Genomic DNA, 27,628 nt, shown 5'->3' on the forward strand with positions numbered 1-27,628 from the left:
AAGTCATAAAAGACTTGCTTTCCTAATAAGCCTTTGTTCACAAGTATATTCCAATCAGAATATTTAAACACTAAGAACCCATCAGTTATTTCACTAACTTTAATTATGGGACAACACATGTTTTGGGCATGTAGTTTCCAGTTCCTGACAATCTAATGATTCCAGCTCTTCCCAAGGCCTGGCCAGCAGTCTGGAAGATGAAGCTTATAAAAATTAGCAAGCACATATGTGCTAATTCAGTCAGCTATTTCAACTGTCAAATCTCAGTTATTATTTCAAACAGCTGTAGATAACAGTTGCCTGCATCTAATACTTTAAACATCACTGTCAGTGAACTGCTGACTGAAGGGCTCAGTCATGTGAGACCACAATTTATAAAGCAACATAGAAGAAAACACAAATGTAAGACAAATTTGTTACAGGGCACACTGGCTTCAGAAAAACCAGCATACTTGGTCGCAGCCCTCCTGGCTCCTCAAGCCCTCTAGTCAAAGCAAATTGTTTGTCTGACTGCCCATAACTAAATCCATAAAATGATATCTAATAAGGGAACCAGCAAAAAAAGAGGGCTATTTTTAAGCTGCATCATTTCAAACACAGATACATTTTACAGTGAGATCTTGCATACTATGGAAGCAGCTTAACTAAGGATTCAGTGCAGGAAGAGAAAGGAAAGGCTGAAGATTAAATGCAATTCCTGAAGGAAGCTCACACTCTAAAAGCCAACCATGGGCAATTGTGCACAGAACAATACGGAAACAATCACAATTACTGTTTTTACCTGCACAATTACAGTTTTTTATTCCCTCTACTAGTAGATTTATAAAGTGAAGATCTCTCTTCCAATAAGGAAAGCAAAGCAGAATATTCCTTGAAAAGACTTGATGAAAACTAACAGATAAGGCAGCACAGTGGAATTTGTATCTTACTTCCTTAAAATTAAGCCTACCTTCTCGCCGATCATTCCGAAGAACTCGTACTTTTTCAATTTTTCCCAAGAGAGCCCCATCATCAGCTTAAAAAAAAAAACAGTAATAACTTTAAGAATCTAAAAAATAAAGAAAAAAAAATCAAGCGATGAGAATCAGTTTCGCATCCAACATTTGTATACCAGAAGAGAGGCCATCTTCAAAGAAAACAAAAGCTTTGTAGGTGAAAATGTTTGTGGTCATAATTAGTTACTCATCTCACAAGAAATAAAGAAATATTACCAGGTTAAGAAATTACTACACTCACCATGTTACTTAAAGCTAGCTTAATTTTACAGTCTTGAAATAATTTTATTTAACTATTTTCTATTTGCTTACTTAAGAAAGTTTCTACATTACATAGAGAAAAAACTTCCATAAGATTAAATAAACTGCGTTCACTGCCTATAAGAAAGCTCACTTTCTAACCAACATTAAGACAAACCTGACCTAAGCTAGTATTAGTGAAAGTATTAATGCAAATATATATATTAGCTTCTTCTAAGAAATATTACTCTGAGGTCAATTTCAACTGTTTAAACTTATGTCATGATACACTAGTACCTACAAGATATTGACTTATTTTAGATTTCGTAAGATTTTTTTTCTGAGACTGATGGAGACAGGCATTTGTTTAAAACAGCACTACAAAAATATTTGTTGCAAGAACCATGGGTTTTACTTTTATTTAAGATAACATACTATGAAAAAGCTCTTTTTAAAGATACACTTTTATTATTTCCTGTTAGCTGAAGGACAAGATATACTGGAAATATTTATAGAGACTTCACATTTCCACAGTGACAGATATGGAAGAGTTAAGACTTGGTTTTGAACAAGTCTCTGCCAACTCCTATTCATGTGTCCTATTCTCAACTGATTCACCTATCAGCATCAGGAAATCCTACCAGAATAAGCACAGTAAGGTAGGATCCTATAAAAGTACTTACGATCATTACTGTAGTCATCCACTAGTATGATTTCCTTAATAAGATGTGATGGACTTTTTTTAAGGACACTGAAACAGACCAAAACAAAAAATCATTCCAGCAGTGTTAATTTTCCAAAATAATGTCAGAAAAGCAGTTACTTAGTTAAGCTGCAGTAGAATCTAGCCCAGGATGTTACTTTTAACAACAGCTGATGGTCTGTTCTTACAAAAAAGCATGAAAAGAGGCACATGTTTAATTTTGTGTGCTCCTTCTTCCCTGCCTCCCTACCTCCCCCACCTCCACTATTCCAGCTCCCAGAAATCAGTGCAGTAGACAATGTCCAACATGAAACTTTTGCAGATATCTTTGAGTCAAATATCACCTGGGAATCCATCTACCCTGACTTCTTCTTGGAACAGCCAGCCTCCAAACATCATCTGATAATCAGTCCCATACGTTCATGCATTTTAGTTAAGGTGAGCAATTTTGTTTAACATCACTATTTCAGGATGTAAGAACTGAAGATCTCAATGAAATTAAAACTTACCTTTTCCTCTGCAAATAGTTCAATAATGGGTTGTTACTTCCCTTTCTTATCACAAGCTGACAGAAATGAATGGCCTTAAAGAAAAATAAGGCTCTCTTGTGCATACCTGACAACAGTTCGAAGCAAAGCAGATCTTGCCTCATTATGAAAGGTGATCACCACACTGGTGGCTGGCAAGTCTATCCGCCACTGTTTCCGCTGGCACCTGAAAGAAACAAAACCTTGTCAGCTCAACCTAACTTTTACATCCCAGGCTTGGGACACTGCCTTCATTGCAAAGCATTTATTTATTAAACTCACAGACATGCTGCCTAAGAAGAATGAAATAGCTTGTTTTCAAGTGAGATTATAATCAACCTGTCTTTTGACAGTTTTGGCAGCTGTTTTAGTACACACAAGACTAAAATGTCAGTGGCAGATATGGGCAGGTTCAGACAAGTCACCAGACCATCATCACTGCACTATATCAAATGTCTTTTGTGCAGCTGAGTATGAAACCAGAGCCCTTCTTTTACACTAAAAGCATTCAAGGCAATAAGCATATTTTCAACAAAAATGCACAGGTCACAGGCTACCACGTTTCTTCTTCAGAATGGCATGTGTCCACTTCTCCCTTTATTTTTAAAGCTCCTGTAACATCCTGGCCATACTCATAGATAAAACTAGTTTTCCATTCTAATGAGAACTTGTAAGGATCGTGAATATTCAGAACTTGAAAAACAGAGTTAGCTGTGACAATGCTGAGCCAACTAAACACAAAACCATATCCTTCCAAACCATAAAGATAATAAATATTCTACCTATGTCAACTAATTTTTCATCACCTCTAGAAACCTGAAATTCATATAATAAGCAAAAAGAAGCAAATCCCAAAATGCTTCCTTCAGGACTACATACAGTTAAGCTATTTAATCTAATAAAATAAACCTAAAAAAGATATGCTCATTGTATTAGAAACTAACAGTTCTAGAAAACAATGTATATTGAGTTTATGCCAAAAGCACTACAATGTGACAAGTCACAATACTGACTGCCATTTGTGCAGTGACACACACCAGTGATGTATTTCTTCCATGTCCTTTAATTAAGGCTAGAGTTCTAACAGGCCTAGCTGTCTTCAGAAAGAATAAACCCAACTAGCATACACCTGGAGCAAATTCAGCGATTCATTTCAGTACTTATTTCAGCAATTCAATTTCTGTAATCTGTGCAGTATTAATCAGACCAGTTTTTAAGAGAAGTTTGCCACCCACACTTCTAAAACTAGGCTTCTGCCTCTATAAAAACCCACTCCACACCCAATTAAACACCTGCAACGTGCACCATAAACAATACAACCTCCACCTTCTTGGAATCAGAGAGCAAGCAGCAATGTGTTTCTTCCCTTGGCCCGCCCTACAACAACCCAACAACCTGTGGTATTTTTGGTACAACATAAGCATAGTGTCACACATTAGTGCGTGCACGAAACAAAACATTCTCATGCTGCAGTGACCTCACTTGGCTCTGCACAAAAACAGTCTAAGCCAAGCCTGCAACTGCTGTGTCAGATTAGCAGGGGTGTCTCTGGCTCTGTGGTGGGTGCATGTCACTAGAGCCCCGCGTGGAACAAATAAATCTCAAATGCCTGTGCTCCTGAAAAATAAAGAGCAGCTCCTCTACTGTGAGCTCCTGGCAATTCATCTAGACAGCTAAAAGACATGTAATTATTATACTCCAAAGTCTGCGGTGCCAAAGATATTCTTTATCCTGCTAGCTTTCAAATTACCCACAGAGGACAGAGCTACTATGCACACAGTTATCACACAAAGGACTTGCATTAGAATAATTAAAAAGACACATTAAACTTATATTGATCTCTTTGCAGAAGAGAGCACTTGAGCCAGATCACATATTAGGGGGAATTACTCAAGGCAATGAAGCCTCTCAATTTTAAGAAAACTCAAGAGAAGAGCACTACTGTGTATTTCTGAGGGAGAAATAAGACTTCTAGTCATCCAAATAAAACTGAAGGAATGTTTCAACAAGTATCACTGTTTTCAGCTCTTCATAAATCCCTGCTTTAACTAACTCAATATCAGTCTTCCTCCTACTCTGCTGTGTCAACAGGGCCACAGTTAAAATTCAAACCAAAGAAACAATGTCATTATTTTTGGCACAAAGTTTAAACTTTGTCTCCTCAAGCTGCAGCACTTCAATTTTATATGCAGAGTAAAAAAATACATTTATTTAAGACAGAACTTGAACTGAAAATTTCAATCAAGACCTTCAATGTTTAACATGGTCGGTAAAAATCAGTTAAAACATGAAAAGTACATTTCTTCCCCCAGTGATTTGGACTGGTTCATTTAATTAATAATTTTTCCCAGAACCTCTAATTTGTTTGAAACCACTCTTTGGCAGAAATATACAGTGCAAGGAGAATATTCATTTCAACTGGTACTAAAGGCACAGGAAAGTTTGTTTCTTGTCTACCTAAGAATAAAGCTTAAGCGTGAGGTCAGAAGCTTCTAATAGGTGCCAAATGACAAAGAAAACAGTTCAGTGCAGCTATAGTACTTGACAGTAATTCTTTAAAATCATCACAACACATCAACTAGAAGATGTGACCAGAAATCACTACTCCAAAGCATACATGGGGAACATTGGTCCACAAAAAACATGGAGTATTTAATCCTTTACCCCCCTTGGGAAACTATTTTACATTGACAGAAGGACAGCTCTGTGAGTTTGCTATTACAACTGTGACACCCACTTGTCACTTTCTGGATTTCCCAAATCTACCATGAAATGAAAGGAAACCCAGAGGTTTCTTAGAGTTGTTGTGAGCATCAGCCCAAGTGGTAGTTGTGAGCATCAGCTGGAGTGAGAATCCATGTTCCTGCTCAGAGCTCTCTCCACTTCCTTTCTTATGTTGTATCTGCCTGTTTCTCCCTTCTTCCTTTTGCTTAAAACAAAGGCAAGCAGCTAAAATGAGTGAACCAAAAGTGTCTGGTGGTACTGCTGGCATGCTTTCACAAAAAGCACGAGGAAAACTTTTTGTCTTCCTGCTAGTATAAGTTTGCATGATGTAAATATAGACTTAATAATATAGTATTAAAAAGATGCATAGTTACACTCACATCTACATATGTAATGCAGAATCCTGATAAACTCTTTCTAAACAGTCTAGAAAATTTCAGCAATTAAAAAATTCTGCTATGTAATTTTTTTAAAGTCAATGAGCCTCTTGGACACATCAATACAATTAATAACAAATTACTTAAGAAGAAACAAAGTATTTTTTCACCCAGGTTTCTTTCCTTAATGAAGACTGCAACAGCTCCACAAGAGATCTTAATCCCAACCCAGCTGCCTTCAATTTTATTAGAAACTAACATGCTTCAAAGTGTTTTGTGCTCAGATAGTCTTCTTCCTATGGCTATTGCTTTTATTCTTTCCATTGCACACTTCCCAAAAAAATATTTCATGCAGTTTTTACAGCTTTTGCAGTGAAAGGTCGTCCCAAAATAGAATGAAAACTAAATGCAACATGGCAGGGAACTCATTAAGAACAGCTTGTAAGACTGACTGTAACTGATTGCTTCAGTTTGTTTTACTGTTTGGTTCATTTTTTCTTTAAAAGATGACTATTCACAGACTGATAGGCACTTAAATCTGCTCCATGGCACAGTCTAAGTAATAATCCCAGCTCAGATATAGCCTTTCCCCAGTAACATCTCTCTCTGGGTTCTTTTTCAGCTCTGTTTAGTGGAAACACTTAAGCAAGCCAGCATATAATAACAAGACTAACATTTAAAAGAAACATGGCCATCGTAATATAATTTATGTCTGTATGTCTCTCTTATTCAAGTTGTTCTCAACAGACAGCCTTTGTCTTTAGAGACATGCCCCCCCCCCCCCAAGGTGATTAGGTATCTAAAAAAATTCAAATTCAGCATATCTGAATCATAGAAACTTCTAAAAGTTGGTAGTTGAATTTGATCTCTTGGAAAAGAATACCTGATCTAAAAAGTTAGAATACGTTTCTTGTGGAAAGTATATGCTATGAAGAAAACTCAAAAGTAATTTGAAACTCCTCAGTACAACACCACAAACATCGTGCTTTTTACTGCTTTCTTGACAACAGGTGAACCACCAGATTCTTCCTACTTTGACATGCAATTAGCAACAAATTACTTGCTTTACTCCATCTACAACTACTTTGCATAAGAAACCTAAACCCACACTATTATACAAGGGATTTCAAAAATGACTGAGTTTCTACACAAATTTTCTTCACTAGGCCATTTCTGATTAAAGAGCTTTATGGGAGAAAACAGGAACCTTCCTGTTCTCTTTCCTCTTCTGGGGTCTTTTTTTGCTTCTTCTACTTACGAATCTGTGAATGTACATTCATCCTAACTGTAGAATTAGTTAGGCAAATTACCCACATATGGCTGGCTAATAATATGTTTTGAGACTGGCTTGCCTAGTTTTTAAAACCAAACCAAACCTGGTTTTGTATTTTCAAGTTACAAAGCCCTAATGAACAACTTTTTTTTAAGCAAGACTCATGCAAGTTATTAAATCCTTTTTAAAATGCATGTTTTCTCTAACCAATAGTAAATAATATCTTTCCTTACTGGGAACTGTACTGTTTCCTGAAACTGCACAACCAGCCTGAAGTATAAATCTGTCCTACGTTTACCAGGGTGTGAATAAATTGATTCCTTTAGGTTTAGAGTTGACAATCATCATATACAAACAGAATCACAGAGTGACTGAGATCCAAAGTGGCCCTGAAGATCAGATATAGCCTTTCCCCGGTAAATCTCTGAGCCCAAATTCCCTTGAAGCAGTGCCTGCTACAGTAGGCTCTGCACTGGGCTTCGAATATCCCTAAGCCTGGAGACTTCACATCCTCTCTGGGCAACCTGCTCCACTGTTTGATCATCCTCACCATGAAAGAGACTTACAAACACAGAAACCAAGAAATGCCACCAGATAAACAGGAACAAAGACTGAAATGCAGCACCAGTTTGGATATATAATACACACTGATGCAAGTCCTGGAAACAGAAAAACTTGAGTAAGATTTATTGTTCCTTAACCCACTGTTCAAGGATCAGGCAGTTTACTGTTACTGGCCTTTCTAAAGCTGCAAACTCCTGCTTCAGAAAAAGCAGCTCAAGAGCAATAAATACAGAAAGGCTAATCCAAGCCAAGATGGCTCAGTTTGGCACTTACTGATCATGCCTGGTGTCAGGAATGCTGCGGTCCATTCGCAGTTTGTCACTCTCCACCTGATTGAATTTATTCCGTGCGTACGGATCCTGGCCCGATCGCACCACGGTAGCACCAACATAGGCGTCCTGATCAAAGTCTTGCCACCGAACTTTTCCTACGGTAGAAAAACACGGAAATATCCAAGTTAGTATTCATGATTTAAGGAACAACATTCAGTCATCCAAACACAACTGATGAAATATTTAGCTAAGTAACTAAACTTCAACTGTAGTGTTAACGGTGGAACATCAAAACTCACTTTTGTATATTAAATTTATCTAGACTATCCTGCAAATAAGTATCAAATTTTTAAAACAATGCAAAGAATCTGCAGAAATATGAATACCCAGCTTCACTGCCACAAGGATTCAGAAGTTGACCTATATTAACTGAAAATAAAGAAAATAGTGATTTAAGGGTGTATAGCTCTGTCTGTGACACCTCTGATGTTTGATTCCAGACTCTAATACTGCTTTGCAGTAACAATTCTCCTGTCTGCTACAACAAGCCATAAGAGACTCCTAATCAACATATGAAATGAAAAAAAGCCGTGACCTGCTCTACTTCACGCTTTATCTTACTTCTAGTTTCAACCCTTCCAGCTTCTGATAGCTCTCCTTTTCAACCTGTGACACTTCCCATTCCCTTTAATACTCAAACAGACTACTAAAGGCCACTGGGAAGGTATAAAGTTTGGTCCAGAATACATAAACATTCAAAAAAAGGGAAATATGAACTGCTGGAAGGTGCAATATTGGCTGATCTAATACCAGAAACAAAATTTGTAGACAGGCCTGTTAAGCAGAACAAATAACTGAAAATATCTGCCAGAAACCAACTTAAATAAGCCAGGCTCTTCACCTTTTGGAGATTGATTTCTCAATACATACACAAAGTAAAGGCTTTGCCAGAAAGGTATACATACATAACCAGTCTTATTTCCCTTCTCCAAACAGTAGCTAAGTTAAGGTAGGTCAAAGGATACAGAAAAAAGGCATCAATAGCAAAGAGCTTATGACTGAAAAAGAAAAATCGTATCTCACATGTTCCTGGGGGTGGAAGTTCCCAGCTGCTTAAAAGAAAGCTTGCCTTGGTTAGTTCTTTCTGCAAGAGCTCATAATATTTCAAATGTTTGGCCAGACATATTTGTAAGCAAAACATAAGGATTCATAGAAGAGAAGAGAAGCAAAACGTGTGATGCTATCTCATCAGTAGTTGTCCTCGTCACAGGTTAAACTTTTTCAATTGTATAAAATAATCAAATTCAATTTTAATTTTTCTGTATGCTTTAGTATGTCAATTGTAGAGATATATGAAATCTCATTGATGTGAAACAGTTAAGCAGCAAAAAAATTAACGGAAATATTCACACGAAACGAAAATTCCTTAACACTTAATTTTCCTAACTCATCCTCAAGGCATGAGGATTTCACTCAAACAAAATAAAAATCACGTTGCTCTGTTATTTTCCAACACGTGACAAATTCTGAGCAAGCATGAGGAAAAAATAAAGTACACCAGCAGCACAGTTAGGAAAATCTGCCAAATCAAAAGCTAGAAATAAACCTAAAAAAGTATGAACCTTGGCTGAATCTTCAGTCAAAATAACAGTCCCAAGGTGACTTGTCTGTAGCCTGCCAGCATCATCCACCAAGAGAAATGGACTACTTTTGTACCAGAGGCTTTTACAGTATCTCAAACCTATTGAAGGACAATACAAACATACCAGCAAAGAACCACACTCCTATTGTTTTATCTCAAAGGAGCAGTGAAGCAGGGAAGATTTAAGGATGCTGAAGCTATAAGCACAGAGAAGTACATGTTGCTAAAATAATCCCAGTACTTTCAAACTACAAAGAATTATTAGAATCAGAACAACTGCAGTGTTTTATGGCTTTCCCTGATAAATGTTTTATGGCTATGGATCTTTCATAACAAATCTTACTGCAATACCTGGAGGTAGTGTCTCCACACTTTGTGCCTTGTCCTCCACATCATTGCCATGCACTTCTTTCCTTTTGGGGTCAATATCATTTGGGTCCTCCTGAAAAAAAAAAGGACATAATCTTTAAAGTAATCTTAATTTAGTTTTGTGTCTTCAAAGTAAACTAGGTTTTCCAGATTTTAAACTTAGAGTGGTCCAAGAAGACAAGGATTTAAGAGAAACAATGATTATTTTCTCCATTTCTTGAAAAACACAACAAAAATTGAGTCAGGCTTTTGCAATTAATTTATGTAAAAATTCTTCTTTGGAGAAAAAAAAAGGAAATTATTAGGAAAGATAATTTCCTAATTATCTTAAAAAAAGAATTCACCTTTTTTTAATCAGTTATGCTCCAAGGAGCTATGTGGGCAAAAAGGTTAAGCAAGACCTGAAGAAAGCCCTGCTCTAATAAGGAACAGCCTAAACAGAAAGTTATTTGAAAAGAGAAATCAGGTTATCTAGCAATTATATCCAGAATGGCAGCCTTACTATTGGAAAAATACTTCCAATATATTTTCCTGTGTTAATGTCATGGGAGTTTATTCTGGGCTTCACAGGCAACTCTGCTGGATTTGTGATTGCAGAGATATTGATGATTTAGATGGGTGGGGGTTAAATAGTTTCACCAACACCCTCCTCCAATTTCCAGCATTTATTTTGAACCTATAAATCTCATTTTCCTTTCAACAGGGAAAGAAAAAAAAACCCTGACCACCACACTTTTGCATTCTTATCACCACAAAAATACAAAATATGAAGCTGGAATTACCCCATCATGCATTTGGAAGAAGTGGAGAAGAGGCTAATTTTAAAACAAAAAAAACTAGCAACTGCATGGACTGTATGCCAATTTGTACACTACACTTAGCCAATTAAGTGCCATCAGCTTCTGTTGTTCTTGCACACTTGCTGAAAGAAATTCTGTTTCCTTTTTTAAATCTGCACCAAATGAGTCCCATCTATAAAACTAGTTATATTGGCACTATCCTGAGAAAGACAAGATCATTACTACAACATGCAAGAAGATACAACACTATGCCTACACTACTCACTGAGTGCACTGAAGCCAAGCAGTGCAGAACAATTCCCATCTCTTACAGGAATCTGCTAGAGTCTCCAGAGCAGGGTGATGGTATACAAAGTGCATACTGGAAAATATCTCTGCTGTCCCAGCTCCTAAGCCACATCTGGGGAATTCTTTGATGGAACAGTAAGTAGTTGGAACAGGCCTAAGTTATGCTGGGGAACATTTCAACCACAAATGATACCATTTCAGATTGTCCCAAGGCATCCCAGAACTTTCCAATGTAAATTCAGCTTAAGTCTCTAAGTGCTAAGTTGGCACTAATACTTAGAAATATGTTGAAAAAGGCAACATATTTCTAAAATACTGAAATTAAAACCTAAATACAGATGCTTCCCCCCCCCAAAATACAGCTAAATCAGTTAAAAACTAAGTACTACTATATAAATACATGCATGTTTTTCATAGCATCATGCATCAAGGATCCCGGAGAGAAGGAATTTTAACAGGTTCTTACACTACACATCCTCATATTGGTACATGCTTTGGGCTACTGGGGTCTGTGAACCTCAATTGATACCTCTGCTTAGAGAAAGCTTTAGGACAACAACAACGAAAAAAAAACAAAAAACCCACACCAACACAAAAACACACTCCCAAAACCACACAACACATTTCAAGAAAATGTTTATGACTCACACTGATGAGGGAAATTATATGTCACTGTGCACTGAGTCCCACCAGCACAGAGAAATAGACACTTTCTGTGTTTTGAGAAAGTTGTATTTCATTCATTATTTGGCTTTGTGCACCATTTTAAAGACACTACAGCAGCACTGAAATCCAAGTATCAACTGTAGCTGCAAAATCAATGAAGCTCTTTACTATTCCAGATGACTGTAATGAGTCGAAAAAACATGCAAGTTGAAAAATAAAGGCAAAACATCTGCTCAAAAGCAGAAATAACAATAAAAGTAATAATGCAGGTTTTTCTCCTGTAATTAAACAAAACAAACTATTGAGTGCTTCCTCATTGTCTCCCTCCCTTTAAAGTCTTTGGGGTAAAACTCTGCCTTCCCATTAATCCTTCTAGGTAGGGTGCATGTGCCATTGAGAATAATTATTTATCAAGTTCTTCCACTTTGGATTTTGTTGCTGTTGTGTTTTGTTTTTTATAAAATAAACAAACTGCCAAAGGCAAAGTTAGATTCAGAAATCTTATGGTTAAATACCATTTTGAATTCTTATAAATGTGACCCTTTCAGGAAACTACTTGGTACAGCCTTCAGACATTTTGAGGTGAGCCAAGCTGCCAGGATGGAAGTTGTCATTGTATATTGCTTGATGCTCACCTTGCCTCCTATGACTCCTTATAAAACAGTATTGTGATGGGTGAGTATGGGGCATTAAGGGATATTTACCTCGAACTTTGTGCCCTAGATTAGGATTTAGTGGCTCTAAAATCGGCAACTTAGTTAAACCTGATACTCTGGTGTAAGCACTAACTTTCATCCAGTTAAGACTTTGGAAGGTACATGTGGGAAACCCCAACCTTTTAGGTGCAAACAAGATGTTACATCCTTTAGCAAGAACTTGAGAGCACAAGAAGAGATTGAAGCAGTTATTGAAACCATAGGCATAAACACACCCAGTTTCTCTATATCATTGATTGCAAACTGCTTCAGCATGGTAATTTGGTGCTATATAGGAATCAATCATAAGTTCAAATGGCATTACCATGTTGCCATCACCACAGAGAGAATTGCTTTTTCAGCTTGTCTTGAGTGAAACAAAATCCCAACTTCTAATGCAATATTAAAAGGCCACTTGCCTTTGAGGAGTAATCTTCTTGGTAAAAGACAACAATGCTGGCACTGACAAAACTCATTCATACAGAAAGCTAAGCTTAAGGGAAGATTGAAAGCAACTTAAACTGCTTAAGAGGAGGCACAGCTCTTTCATCATGAGAGCACAAGAGGGAGATTTAATGAATAAAAATTAAAAAGAAAAGGCTACTGTATTTTTCTACATTAAAATACTAGTAATACTTTAAAATAGTATTTTCCTGACATTTTTAAAAAGAGCTGACAATGTCAGGCTACAACTTGGTATGAAAATGCACATGGACAACCACTTTGAAGTTATTGAAAAATAAAAAGGTAGCTGCCAACTAGCAGAGACATTGACCACACATTAGATGCACACAGAACACCACTAGAATAAAACCTTTGCAGGCATTGCTCATGCAGTTATTTTCTTAGGCCAGGACACACATCAACAAGAAAATAAGTGCACATCAGCTAAAATGCAAGTGTTGCAGGGATTTGGCATATTTTAATTTTACACAACATGTCACTGCTTCCCACTAATTTCTGATTCAGTAGCAGACGACATGCAAAAATCCAAAACTGCAAGTTTTCAAGTCCATTCACTGGGAAATATTACAATGATACTACGGTAATATTTTTAACATAAGAAATAAATGTACATTAAATCTAATTTTAAAATTCAATTCTCTAAATACCTTTGCTATTCCTAAAGCTCTGAAACTAAGGGATGCACATTTATTTAACATTTTGTTAAAACATCCCTTGCAGCCATAACCTTGCACAATTCATTATGGTAAATTGACTAATCTGAAGGTGGGGTGGTGAAGGTTTTTTTAGGCTGATTAATCACAGAGCTGTCGCAACTTTTTCTTTTAGGACACTGCAAGCTCTGCACGCCTCAGAAAGCCCACATGTACTGAAAAACCCTGCTATTACAGCTCAGTTTTCTTTCCCTGCTCAACTCACTCACTCCATTAAGACTAGCTGGAAGACTGAATTTGAGATATGTTGAAGATGAAATATAAAGCTTTTCTGAGTCTAGTTTCTGTGAACTAGACTCAAAAAAATTGTTTCAGGAAATGATTGGTTACACATTTGCAGCTGCTCTGCTGCAGGGAAAGGATGAGGTAGTTCAAATTCAAAGCAGGATTCAAACATTTTTCACAGCACTTCTACACATATACAACAAGACATGATGTATTCCATGAGAAATTTAAGAGTACTCAATTTGAGTTTAGAAACCTATAATTATACACAGATGTACATTAGTGGATAATTTCATTACCATCATTTAAATCTTCCAGACCGCTTCCCTTTAGTTTTGGTATATTTGTATGCATTAAATATTATATTCCTTACAAGCATTACAAAGCAATTCTTCGTCAGTTGTTATTTCACTTGGCATCAAAACCAATTTTAAACAGTTCCAAGTCCCTAGGTATTGCTTCTGTATAAAAAAAATTAAACCACACTTAAAACTACTACTGTTTTTCTTATTTTTGTCTCATAATACTTTTTTTCCTTTTAATTATAGTTTCAAGTATCACGGATTTGACATTTAACTGCTACGAACTAGATCTCATTATAGCAGAGATTTCAACCCAACAGTGGCTTCCTATCAAGAGAACAACTTAACAATATGAAACATCCTTAGATACATCAAGATATCACACAGACTTTACAAGTAGCAACTCAACACAGATCTCTGAAAAGCTCTTGAGTTTGGAAATATCTCAAGTGGGAGCTGACTGTGCTCCCAATACCAGTCATTCCTCTCACAGGCAACCTAGATGCTGAACAGCATGCAACATTTGGGCACAAGAGGTGGCTGCAACTTATGTGCTACCTGGACAGGCAGACACTCTAACAAAATAATTGAGAAATGTATCTTTGTTGAACAAAATACATGTTAAGGCTTAATATCTGTTTCAGAACTTGTTTTTAGGTGAGGGCTACTGCAGACAGATTTTCTTCTAGTGGTGATTTTCTAAGAGGAAAGTGAATACTGGCAGCACCTTCAAAGAGCAGCATTTGGTCCAGCTGGCCTAACACAAGGCTGTGCTGCATCCAGCAGTACACATCAGTCACACCAAGTGATGATTTGGAAGGGTGCTCTCACTGCAAGATGACTCCTCTCAGGACTTCATACACTTCTGTTCTGACCACATAATTGGGACCAGACACACAGAAGCACTTCATGTTGCGTGGAGCAGCACTTGGCATTGCAACAGTGTAATGCCTGCTGAAGTTTGCATCCCTAAACCAAGCATAAAGGCTCCTCCTAAGAAAAAGACTCAAACACAAGGAGAATCTGACAGCTGACTAAGACACTGACACACTAAACCCAAGTTTCTTTGCTGCTGCTTAGTAGTTCCCTCTGTATTCAGTGCGTGCCCTTCCCCCCACCCAATTCAGTTCACAATCTTTCAATTACCCATCACATCAGCAGAATAAGCTCCAAAGCACCAGCTCCTTCCAACACAGGAGCTCCTTCAGCAGAGTCCAGTGTCCAGCTCAGCCTGATTTCTGACCCAGTACTTGCTCCCTGCCTCCCAAGGAGTCTCCAGAAATATAACTCCAGTCTCTCCTGCTGCAGTAAATGAATCCAGCTTTCCTGTGTGCCAGGCAAGTACCCTAGCAATTTAATGTAATTACATTATGGGGCACCCACTTCTTCCCTTCTCAGCAAAAGCGTTTTATACAAAACAGATAAAGCATCCTCTGAAAATGCCTGGAATGCTGCTTCTTACAGAAAAGACAAGCAGAAAATATCCCATAAAAAATGCTAACTTCTTCTGACTGCCAACCTGCTTAGCATACTAAAGCAGACATTTCCAAGCACACCAAGAAGTGAAGGGTAAACACTGAAAAACTACATATTTTGCAATATTTGATTATCACTGTTAGTGTCCAAAATTATTACAGCAAAGATGATTTCATTTTCATTCTTACTCCTTTACTCAGTGTAAGTAAATTGCTGTCAAAGGCACATTCTTTTCATCTATTTGAGTACTCAGAACAAAAGTAGAAGCTTCCAGCAGGAGGAACACACATAGCCCTCATTAAGAAGAACATTCTATATTCTCAAAAAAAAAAACCAAACAACAGGGAAAAGCATCAAGATTATACCTTGATAGCTACATATACAGGAAATATGTTTAGATATACTCTCAGTTAATACATTCAAAACATTTTGAAAATGGCAATTACTATAAGCTGTACTCTCTAGACAAAATTAAATGCCTTTGTGTCCTACCATCTCTGTAAATGTTACCTTTGCTTAGTGCAAAGTACATATTTTTGTAGCTCACAGGCACTATCTAAAGTACTAAAACAACTATAAAACATGACATTTTCTAAACATAGAATGGGATTAAACAAAAATAATGCTTGATCTGAGGTTTCCGGAAAACAAGTATACATATTCTCCGAGGAAGGTCTCATCCAACTTTGCAGTTGAAGACTTATTTGTACAGCAATTAGGATCAACTGGAAATTCGTGTTCAACTTAATTTCTGGGCACAATAGACCTACTCAACTGACAAAAGCCAAGGAGCAATACAAAACCCCAGGTAAGGCAGGTCAGGCTATTCAAGAAGTATAGATAAGCTATTAAATATGAAGATTTGCATGCAAGTATATTTTAGGTTATCTTCAAATTTTCCTTAGTTCCCTAAAAATAATAGCATGAGTTCTCTTCCAAATACCCACATTGGTATAACATACACTGGATTAACTGATTAGCCCACAAATGCAATACAGTTTTAGACTGTATTTCAGCATTTAAAAAAAATTAATTTTTTCTATAAGTACGTGTCAATAAATTAAACAAAACCCACAACACTCTTACAGCTTGGTGGGAATTCAGGTACCCAGCTCCAGGTAACCTCTAATAAACCAGGTTTCCTTTTGCCTAGAGACTTCATCCACTCTAGTGATAAATGTCAAAACTAAGCGGGACAACCTCATCACCTACCAGGAAAGCAGAGAATTAAACATAACTTGCCTTACAAAATTGACAATCTAATATATCACCAGAAAGAGGAAACAAAAAACCCAGAAACCCCAGAAACTAGAACACCTCTTTCATTTCCTTCAGCTCTACAGTGAAAAAACACTGTTAGAGCTAAAGTGATTGTCAGACTGACAGTCAAGACAATGCAATGACACACACCCCCACAGATAAAGTGTGGGTAAGAACATATCTTCTTGCTAGAGGCTACTTCTGTTGAAGTCTTTCATGCCAAAAGAAGCCTTGCCAACCAAATATCTCCACAGAGGCCACCACAGACAGAAGCAGAATCAGCACCTGCTGTGCAGTGCCCAAACAGCAGAAAGCAAAATAGGTCTTTTCTGGCTTGATTGTCACCTCTTCACAGAAGCAGCAGAAGTGAGGGGAAGGTCTCATACACCAGACAGAACACAAATGGACAAACAATGCAGAGCAGTTGTGAAAAGGCTTTACTGTTTTTTCTAAGATCACTCAATCCTCATGATTCATGAAGCTGCATCAATGTACAAGGATAGATGGCAAAAAGAAAGGGGAGGGAAGAAGAGTAGGAGTAACATATAAGGGTATTGGGACTGATAGAAGGGAATAATCTCAAGTGCACCAGTAGCTCTGAAAGCAAGGAATAAACACCTCTAAGAATGGCAGCAAGTCATAAACAGGATCCAGTATTTCCTATTAAATTTATCATGTCTCAGAAAAACCTCACTTGTCTGCACTACCTGCCACAAACTATGAAAATAAAACATCAGAAAACACTTGCAGTGATTATTTCAATTAAGGGTAACATCAAAGGCTATTATCACTCAATTTTAGTTTCCAAAAGGAAATATTGATGTTGACAAAAGACCTTTCCTTGAAAAGTTAATTCATGGGTTTTTTTAAAATAATGTTGGAAACAGCCTTCTATTCCGAAAGTATTTGTCAGTACAGACATAGTTACATGATTTATATTATAAGTACACACTCAGCAGCAATAGTGTTTAAGTTGCTCTTTCAGTTGTGCTAGATTAGGAAAAAAAAATCCAAGAATATATTAATCACAAATCATCATCAATCAAAATGAACTGATTGAGCTGATCTGTTAGAGATACGCAAGCAAAAAAAAAAATCCCAAAACTTCAACAGCAAAAAAAAGAAAGCAAAACTTTACTATTTGCAACTTCATAAAAACATCTTACTGGTATTTTCACCTCCAAGGAACATTTTGTCATCATGTCTGATCCGAGTTTAAAAGTGTTTTGAAGTACACATTAAGGCAGCAGCATTAATTGTAGCATGCCTATCCCATAACTTCTAATGTTTGCAAGTAATATTTCTCTTTCTTGTTTGGGTTTTTTTTGTTGTTGTTTTTGTTTTCTGGGGGTTTTTGTTTTAATGGATGAGTTTCTGAAATGGGAAAATGAAGAAAAAGTGGTAACTGCTTCCAAACAGGACAGGCTTGATACACAAACTGTATGTTCCCCCTGTGTTACTTTCAAAGTCCATAGCTCTTGTTTGAGAATTACTGTGTACATTCATTTTCGCACTCGAGTGCTTTCCAAGATGTGAAACGTGAACGTCCAAATAGCTTAATACAAACACACAGGCCTCAATTCAGATCCAAGGGGTACAGAAGCCATGTCATTCAAAAAATTTATGAGATTAGTCTAAACTCCTGTTTAACAATCCCAGTTGATTCTACTTAGAGCAGACGAAAGATCCCATGGAACAACTAGTCCAGTAAGGGGGAGAAAGGATGTCATCCTAAAGTGCCGCAATGCTTTGCACAGCAAATGTGGAGCTGGTGCTGCTCCCTCTGACAAGGCAGCTGCTGCTTACAGGGGCTGTTCACACCTCACCACATCTCCATCCCCAGCTGCTGCACTGTCCCCACTGCTCCCTTACAGACACTGGTGCGGCACATCAGCTCATCCAACTCGTTTGGCTGACTTGGCAGTGAGCTGGGGAGAGGTGTGGATGTATCATTTCACTGGGTGGGATTTTTTGAACTACAAGACCAACCACTAAATCTGAGGTACTGGATGCAAGGGAGCATTCTCAGCTAGGGTAGCAGGGAAAAAAGTGCCAAAAGGGGTGTTCCCATTACAAGTAAAGGATTACAAGTTCAGTTACAACATTAAACTACCCATCACTCAAAACCACTACAAATTTTCCTTCCTTGTAAGAAGGAATTACTCAACAAATGCTCAGGCATGATTTAATGCCACCTCTTAATTCTACAACATCAGAAGTGTCTGAGGAATTAGTCTATTTCAAAGTCCTACCCCTAATCCTCTTTGAATTCCAACTCATCACTGCTTGCTCTCAGCTCTCTAAAGAATGACTTGCTAAAGAAAAAAAGAAAAAAAAAGCTTTTCCACAGGAAGAAAAGGGAAAGCACAGAAAGCAAAATTTTATTTTAATATTTACTTATGTGAGAAAGTGTCATATTCTCTGGAAGTCCCAGGAACTAAAGGTAATTAATTAAAATAAAAGTGAAGTACTGAATAAATAAGCAGAACTCAACATAAATGCATCCGAAACTATAAGTATACTGAAGTATTTCAATAGCACAGGCATTTGTAAGTCTCCACCTATTTACATCTGAATGAAACAATAAGAAAATTGCTCACCGGCAATACAAGAACCAGATGCAGCAAAAATGAAGAAAAAAAATCCCCATAATTTGTAAATGCATCTTGAAGCACAGAGAGCAGAAACCAAGTAATTGGAACAAAAGCCTTTTCACTTAGTTTTATTTTATAAATATTTAAGCCTGCAAATGTAACTGACATCAAAAGGATATCAGAAATGCAATTACATCTAAAACAAAAACTGCTTGGGCAGTCACATCTACAGTTTGTTAGCAAAGGGGAAAGGTGACTATTATACCGAAATAACATAGAAACTGTTAAACCAAGAAAACTATCTTGCATTAAGGAAAAAGAAAGGGAAAAAAACCCCAACAAGATGCAGTTGACAAGTTGAATGTTTTGCTGGATGAGATCTGTAGAGCTACAATGCAATAAAGCAACACAACATCACAACACATTTTCTCAGCCATAATGGAAGGTTACCACAGGCATAAGGAAAGTGAAGATAGACTGAGACAATGGAATTAAAGTTGCTGGGTCTTGGAACTTTTCTGTAGAATGCAAGAGCATTGTGTTGGTCTCTAAGAAAACAATGAGGAGGAAAAAAAGCAAGACTGATACAAAAATCTTGACTTCTTTTTAAATGGAAAAAGGTTAATCTTCAGATTCAGAAATCAAGGCATTGTAAAACAAGGAAACCATTTCCTTGTACCTCTTTCAAGGAGGTCATCTTTGAACACAAAGAGATGGAATAAGTCCCAGGAGTCTGAAAAATTACTTAGTAACTCCTCTAATTAAATAACCTTCAGAGAAAGCTTGTGCTTGACAGATGACGTCTGCCTTCAATAACTCTCTGCATGTTTTCCCTCTATCCCAACACTAGGATTTATGATCAGGTCTCTGCAGCTCTGGGCCCGTGACACAGTACACATAGTATCACTTTTCAGCATCTGTGTTTAACTGCAGATTTTTACTAAAAAATTATTGTCCACAGCTAGTGTGAAGTTTTACTCCAGTTCATAAATTCTGACAGAAAATGATATCTATTAATGCATTAAACATAAAAGGCTCCATACTACAGAATTCACATGGATGATTGCCAATAACATCTTTGATTTTTGCCAGACCCAGTCAGCATCATTCATCTGCAATAGTCTGGACTACTAAATCAAAACTCAGTCCCATAATGAAACAAATGCCTACCACAAACAAGACAAGAAGTGTGGAAGACAGACCCCTACATCAGAAGGAACAAATACTAGTCCTTCCTGAGATAACAGACATCTATACTTGAAAATTTTCTGCCAAACTTTAGTACTAAGATTTCTACCTGAAGTAGGCAAGGCAGATCTTCGTATCTTTGCTCAACACAGAACAAAACTGATTATTCCTTTGAAAGACATCATTCTGCAATAAGGCACCAACTGGAAAAGAAAAAGATTGGAGGTTTTTGTCTACTGAGGTTAACACTCAAACTCATGCTATTACAGGAAGCTATTAGAGCACTCTATTAGTAAAATTTCGACCACACAGACCCAGAGCTTCAAGGCAGGAAATCAGGCATTTTGCTGCTCCTCACAGACAGCACTGCCTTTCCGGCAATCTGGGCTGCATTAATTTGTTTGTACTCTCAGAAAAAGTAGTCCTTCAAGATGGGATACTGTTAGTCCAGCCCTGAGCAAAGGCAGATTGTAAAGCACAGAGGGAAGCAGTAATTTCAGGAAAATTTTATAGCAAGAGTATAAATCGAGCTCTTTAGATACAATTCAGGTTCTGTGTGCAAAACATTCAATACTCCCACTGTGTAGCAGATATCTATCAGACTTGGGAGCACATAAAGTTAACAATACACAAACTTATTCATGGAAAAAACTGAGGGGGGGGGGAAGTTTAGAAAAGACTGGGCAATTTACTGAGGCACTCAAGGAATTCTGCAAGCAGCAAGGCGATTTCACACTATGCAGACACACTGGAGTTAATCCCATTCTAAAGAGAGATGGAAAACCTCCTCTGGGATGCTAAGGCCTAACAGCAAAAGGTTGGGGGCTCAAGTCTGCTGAAGTTATGGCCTATTCATCTGCAATCTCTCAGAGGAGAGGTCACCAACTGTGCACCCTTAGTGGTGATCTCACACAATCTCCACAAAGAGCCCTTCTCACAGAAACTGACATAAATCGGGGAGAGCCAGAATTAAAGCCTGATCCAAGCATGACAGCTAAGCCAAGGGCAGTGCAGAAAGCTTTTTTGCTGCTCTCAAACCTACCAAAATATGAAAAAGTCTTGAAATTTAACAACTCAAAAGACTCCAGCAGGAAAAATTACTCCAACCCAGACTCTGCTTTCTGGCTGCCTAACTCCAGCTGTTAGAAACCTCTCAGGTAAAATTTAAACCATTCTGCAGAATTTTATGAGGTACCATTCTCTACAATACCTTCAAATACACGGAATACCAACCTTAAGGTCAAAACATGTCAGAAGATGAGATCAAAGCAATCATATAGTTTGGAAGTCATGAATGGTATATAACAAACCAAGAGCAAAATGTCACTCCTATCATCTAGTGTTTTCACAACACATACTACCCCACTATTTTTAACACTGAGCTCTCCGCCTCTTCTCACTATATATGACCATACACTGACATTTAAGTCTGCCCAAAGTAGGTGAGAAAACAAAAGGATTTCAGGAGAAAGAGTCCTTGTACTGATGTGTATGATGTGCATGCATATATATGTACACACAAAAACATACACACATGCATATACAGAGTTAATCACAGGCTTACTTTGTACTAGAAAACTGGGGAGAGGCACAGGGTAAGAGACCAAGTACAATTTCAAAAATACAACAAATTTAAGCTCCTGCTAAATGATAGAAGAAAAAAAATATAATTAATTGGTCTCTGGCAAGAGTGAGAAGAGTTGAAATCAATCCCAGCACAAGAGCAAATAACAAAATTAAGAGATATATTACCACAAAGAAAAGACAACCAACCAAAACAAAACCTAAGGAGCAAGAATTCACAAAACTTGAGAAAAACAATAGTAATAACCATCTTGAACCCAAGCCACAGCAGTATTCTCAATTTTAGCTGGTAGAATAAACAGTCATAGGGATTAGAAAAGTCCTTAAAGATAAGAGAGATCCTAAAATATTTAGAGAACAAGAAACAAGTTGTTCATCAAACTTGGAGGAATTCAAACTACATGAGTCAGAATCTTTTCAATGATTTGTTTTGAATAGTGTGGATAAATAAAGTGGGTACAGTCAAATGGCTTGACTTTTTAGACCAGTCATGCTGTCAAAAGTTAGAGCCACCAGGTTTTAGAATCCCACACATTGCTCTAATGCCTTACCCCATTTTGCTTCTATTTTGGGAGAAAAAAGCACCAAAATATTGAGCCATCGCACACAAGTTGAGCTTCAGAGAAGTAGTGTGTAGCGCATTTCTCACGCAGACTAATAACTCAAAAAGCTATTTCTAGACTAACGAGTAAACATGATCTGTCAAAATTCCTTCTATTTTGACTCACATACCCAGATTGATAGTTGAATTGCAGCCTAGATGCACCTTCACTATAATTTAATATTTCAGTTAAGACTACAATGGGTAACAGAATAACACAAGCAGAAGCATTTATAAACTAAGGCTATGAGAAATCAGACTTTCTAATCTTAACCCACAAGGACCTACAAATATTTAAATTCACAATACAGCCTTTCCTTCAGGGAAGTCATAATCTGATCTGCCCTTATCTGCTACATTGCCTAGTGTCTTTCAAACACCTTGTCAAAGATGACACACTGAAGTCTATTTTGAATTGAGCAACAGATTCAAAAGCAGAACGAGGAGGACTAATAAGAAAGGAAAGAACAGGATAGTCCATCAAAAGAGTTTTCTGGGTCAGGACGAAAGCCTAAAAAAAGCCTGACACACACATGCAAAACCAGAAAAAAACCTGAAACTTCCTAGAGAAAATGAAGAAAAAACTTCAGACCCACCAAGTAACAATTCAAAGTAAGTCTTTCTTTGACACTTAATTCTCACTACTGGATACATATGTTTTAGATAACAGCAGCTTTAGGAGGTTTATTATTACACATATAGATCCCTTGAAAACTCATTTATTTTTCACTTGCAGGAAAGCACAGATAAAGACAGACATAGATTAGATCATCTGTTCTCACAGTGTTTTATTCTGCTGATAGATATTATCCACAAATTGAGATTAAAGCTGAAAAAGGAAGTGCTAGAGAAAACCTGGAAGAGAAAATCCCCTAAATTTACAGAAACACAAAGAAACATTTACAAACAATTTACGAAGGGGGAGATACATGTTAACTTCTCCAGTCACTGAATGCTTCTTTCCAAAAGCCAAGTGTCTGGCACCTTTTTGCCAGCCCCAAGCAATATTGCTTGATGTCTCCAGCCTTCTTCCTTTTTTCCTTTCCACTCATGCACCCACACTCCTTCCCTCAAAAAGGATTCATCAGTCCTCAAAACCAGAGTAGGACTCCTTGATGCCCAAACTGATCAGGTGTCACTGACCCAAGCTGTAACACAAACATGAGTAGGTTACAGCAATTGCCTCTGGTACTGCTTTTGAAAGCCACTATTTATCTATTTCCTCAACCTAACATCACAGCCTGTTCCAATCCTGCCCCTTTACCTTTGACAACACGTTTTTAACTCCTGGTGTTATACAAAGGAGTTGCTTGCCATGAGCATTAGCTGAAAAATCTATACATGATAATTCCAGGTTGTTGTATTCTATTAAACACTCTTTGCCTATTTTCTGCTACTGCTTCAGAGCCACATACAGAGAAATTAATGATTTTGCAATCTCTCATACTTGTGACCCCTCTACCATCAGCATTTAAGGCAAAACACTCAAAACCCCATTATCAGCTATATATCCAGTGCTAACCATTTGTTGCAACGAGACATATTTATAAATAATGCTGGCATAATATAGAGGCAGTGTCTAAGCTTTCTTACACACAGAAAAAATGGCCAAGAGTTTCCCTTCATAGGTGAACAAATACAATAAATTAGTTTGGAACACTAGTAGCACAAAATTATTGTGATTATTTTTGTATCAGCTGCTTTCATTACTACCAAGAGAATTCTCTTTTCTGGTTGAGTTAGTGAAAACAACCAGCCTATTGCTAAAGATGAAAGAGGTGAATTGTCAGTCATAAGCAGGAACTTACAATTTTAGAATTATATTCAAGTAGATGAAAAACAGTAATAAATTGAATATTTGTTAAAATTCACAACCTAAAATAAGAGCCACAGGTTTTCTCTTAAGGAAAAACATTTTAAGTAAATTCCTTGTTAATCAGGCTATTGGTTTAAATTCTCTTCAGATACAGTAATAGGAACATCTTATTAAATGCGCAGCTACAAACAACAATTTGGAGAATGATCTTGGTTCAATCCTTGGTTAAAGTAAGCCTGAAGCAGTGCACACAGACAGGTTTATTGATTATTTTTGGACACAGGAAGATCTTGCATTTATGAAATCAACCTGCTTGAGGCAAAGATAAACTTACAGAGAGACTCAAACACTAAAGTTTACACTACAGTTGAATGGAAGATATTGATTCTGTCTAAACAATCAGTTCATTCCACTGACTACAAACCACTGCTGCTAGCCTCACTGAAGAGAAATAACACAATTCCAGTTTTAGATTTTCAAATATTCTTTCACGTTGCTTTTCAGAAATATTTTAACTAATAATAAAATTGGATTTATGGAATAATGAGATACCCTTGACACCACTGTAAGTAAAAAGCAGAGTGGACTTTTTAAGCCTAGGATATAAAGTTTTATCAACTATTATTCAAGACTTCTCTATTGAATATAGTATTTGAAAATAGCACCCTGGTAACCACACTTTCAGCTTTGTGGATTGCAAGCAGCGTCTTTTATGATGACCCTTTATACAGGGATGAACCTATGCCAGTATCTTCTCACTTTCAACTTGAAAATGTTAAAGTAGTATGTTTTTCCTATCCTGATTAATTTCTATTTCTTAGCCCAATTTTCCAACACATGTTGCATTCCACTGGGTGTCTGGATTGAAACAGTTTACTGATATTTTTAAACTCACTTCTCTATATAGAATGATTTAAATTAAAAGAGGAACAGTAGCTCTTATTTCACCATATATTTCTTTCTTGCCTGCCTTCCCAACAAAAAATACACAGTACTTCTCAAGCAGTTTACCTATTTGATTACAATTCTTAGGAATAATTTTGGGGAGCACCTACCTCCACAACCAATAGAATCTCAACCATATGAAGAAGGGGGAATATGTGAAGCAAGGAAATAATACAAAAGGTCATCTGGAGAATATAAACTATCAATCCTCAGATGTCATATTAAAAGGACTCTCTTCTGAACAAAATATAATGCTTCTCCTTTTTAACCAATTAGTCCTTTGTATGTACTTAGATCCACCCAGGTTAAATTACAGGAAAATTTGTAGTGAGGGCAAAGATAAATCAATTTGTGGAAAAAAATGCAGAACATGCACAACTAAAGCAGAGTCAACAGACTTTTCAGAAGAAAGGGGCTCATCTGGAACTCTCAAGGGAGAAGGAAAAGAGAATACACTGTTTACTCACAAAACCCAAACACATGCATCTAAGGGGAAAAAAAAACCCAAAACAAAAACAAAAACAAAAAAAAAAAAAACTGTGTACTCAGGTTTAATAAAGGAAAAGCATCTTGGGATTCCTTCTACCATAACTTCCTGAAAGGAAGCAGAGATCATAAGGAATGGTTGTCCAAAATGAAAGAAACCCAGAGCTTTGCACCAGCAGGATCAAGAAAAAATAAACCTGCTCTGAAGTCCAAAATGAATCTGAATCATGAATATCTACAAGCTATATAACAGTATGAATAATACATAGTCCAGATAAGAGAAAGTAAATATTAGTTCTCTTAACAAAATCGTTCCTTTGGAGATGAAATAAAAGATTGGCTATTTTTACTTTAGTTCTCACATTTTCATCCCCTTAAAAGTGGAACTGCTTCCCTGATGACAACGCATTTTCTTGGCAAAGTTCAGTATGACCTTAAGAGCTCCCAGTTTTTCAAAAACTGTACTGAAATCTTGTACCCTTTTGGCAATAAGGTGGCTTTATTACCAGTTAAACACTGGCATTAATTTCTGTAGCTCGGGTAAGAAATACAACGTATGAAGCAGGAAATGAAATACAGTGTATGTATTTGTGTTCCCTGAGCCAATACATGACTCAGGGAACACAAGGGAGAGATCTACTGGAAGAAAAATACCACCTTGCTCCTCCATGTTATCGATAAACTAGACATGTCTGCTTTTCAATAAAGGACTAAACTAAAATTACTTTTCCCTGCTCTCATATCAGACTTTTTGCAGTTTGCATTCTTAATCTGCTTTCTACAGCGGTTCAGCACACAGGAGGATATTCTTACACATGTACATTGACAATATGTTTAGTTACAGTTGAAAAACTGTTTCAAAATCCTTAAAGCTTACTTCTAATCAGTGTTATATATCTAATTCCGAATACACAGAAAAATAAACCCAATTCTGTTACATGCACAATGCCACCAAAAGATCAGCCTTTTCCAATAGCAATCAACTCAGCCAGCAAGAACCACAGAACACAGGATAAAGGCTAAGGAGCAAAGCTGGTGGACACAGACTATTTCTGTCCAGATGCTCTTCATCAGGGATCTACAGAAGAGAGAACAAAGGAGACCTCTGCTTTGACAGACCTCAGCTCTTCTAGTAGTGACTCAAAACTATCACAGAATACTTTGAAGATAAGCTTGTCATCCTTCCATCACGATATCTATTAATCTCTTACTGAGTGCCAACAAAGCACCACTTTTCAGCTTTTGGTTTCATTTTCCACTGAAGACACTTTCAAGGATTTCTAAGCAACCATTACATTAGAGTAGGGAATCCAAGGCATGCAGTCATGCTAGCTATGGCCCAGGCAAAAATTGTGAAGCTCAAGAGCATGCAAGCACTGACAGGAACCCAGATGTTCAACAGAAGGTGTTCTGCTAGACCAATTACACAAATCCTCTTCATGTGGCAGAGTTAGCAAAGCTGAGGGCACACCGCAGCAAAAATATCTCAATGTAGTGGGGGGGTATGGTCCAGCCAAAGTAGCAAGCAGGGTTAAGCCATCAAAAGGAGAATCTGGTCATGAGAACAGCCACCTCGACTGCTCAGAGACCTTAGAACTAAAGGATTTTGTGCCCTGAAAGGCTTCACTCTTTTGCTAGACATTGGAAGATCTACTAAATCTGATCCACTAGGCTGACCTAAAAACAATGTGCAAGACATTTTAAAAAGTACATAAGTAAATCCAATTTTCTGGTAGTAAATTCACTTGCATTTTTCTAATTCCTGCTGAGTCCAAAGAAAGGATGTATTTTCTCAACAACGTTAACTTCTACACCAAAATTGCTCTGAATATAATTTA

At 37.2% G+C, this 27,628-nt stretch overlaps 1 protein-coding gene across 3 annotated transcripts in view; it reads right to left on the bottom strand.

Moving 5' to 3' along the window:
- The window catches only part of GALNT2 (polypeptide N-acetylgalactosaminyltransferase 2), an 87,338-nt gene that overhangs the window by 28,229 nt on the left and 31,481 nt on the right, over positions 1 to 27,628 (bottom strand). For 2 of the 3 annotated variants that reach the window (XM_030946765.1, XM_030946766.1), the window contains exons 2-6: positions 9,669 to 9,759; positions 7,677 to 7,830; positions 2,554 to 2,652; positions 1,919 to 1,986; positions 950 to 1,015 (exon numbers count right to left, since the gene is read on the bottom strand). In XM_030946765.1, the coding sequence (XP_030802625.1) occupies positions 950 to 1,015; positions 1,919 to 1,986; positions 2,554 to 2,652; positions 7,677 to 7,830; positions 9,669 to 9,759 (478 nt within the window). Of the gene's footprint in view, positions 1 to 949; positions 1,016 to 1,918; positions 1,987 to 2,553; positions 2,653 to 7,676; positions 7,831 to 9,668; positions 9,760 to 20,467; positions 20,708 to 27,628 lie in introns of those variants that run through there. The other variant, XM_030946767.1, reaches the window with a different exon arrangement.

This window comes from Camarhynchus parvulus, chromosome 3, assembly GCF_901933205.1.
Source record: "Camarhynchus parvulus chromosome 3, STF_HiC, whole genome shotgun sequence".
Classification (NCBI taxonomy): Eukaryota; Metazoa; Chordata; class Aves; order Passeriformes; family Thraupidae; genus Camarhynchus; species Camarhynchus parvulus.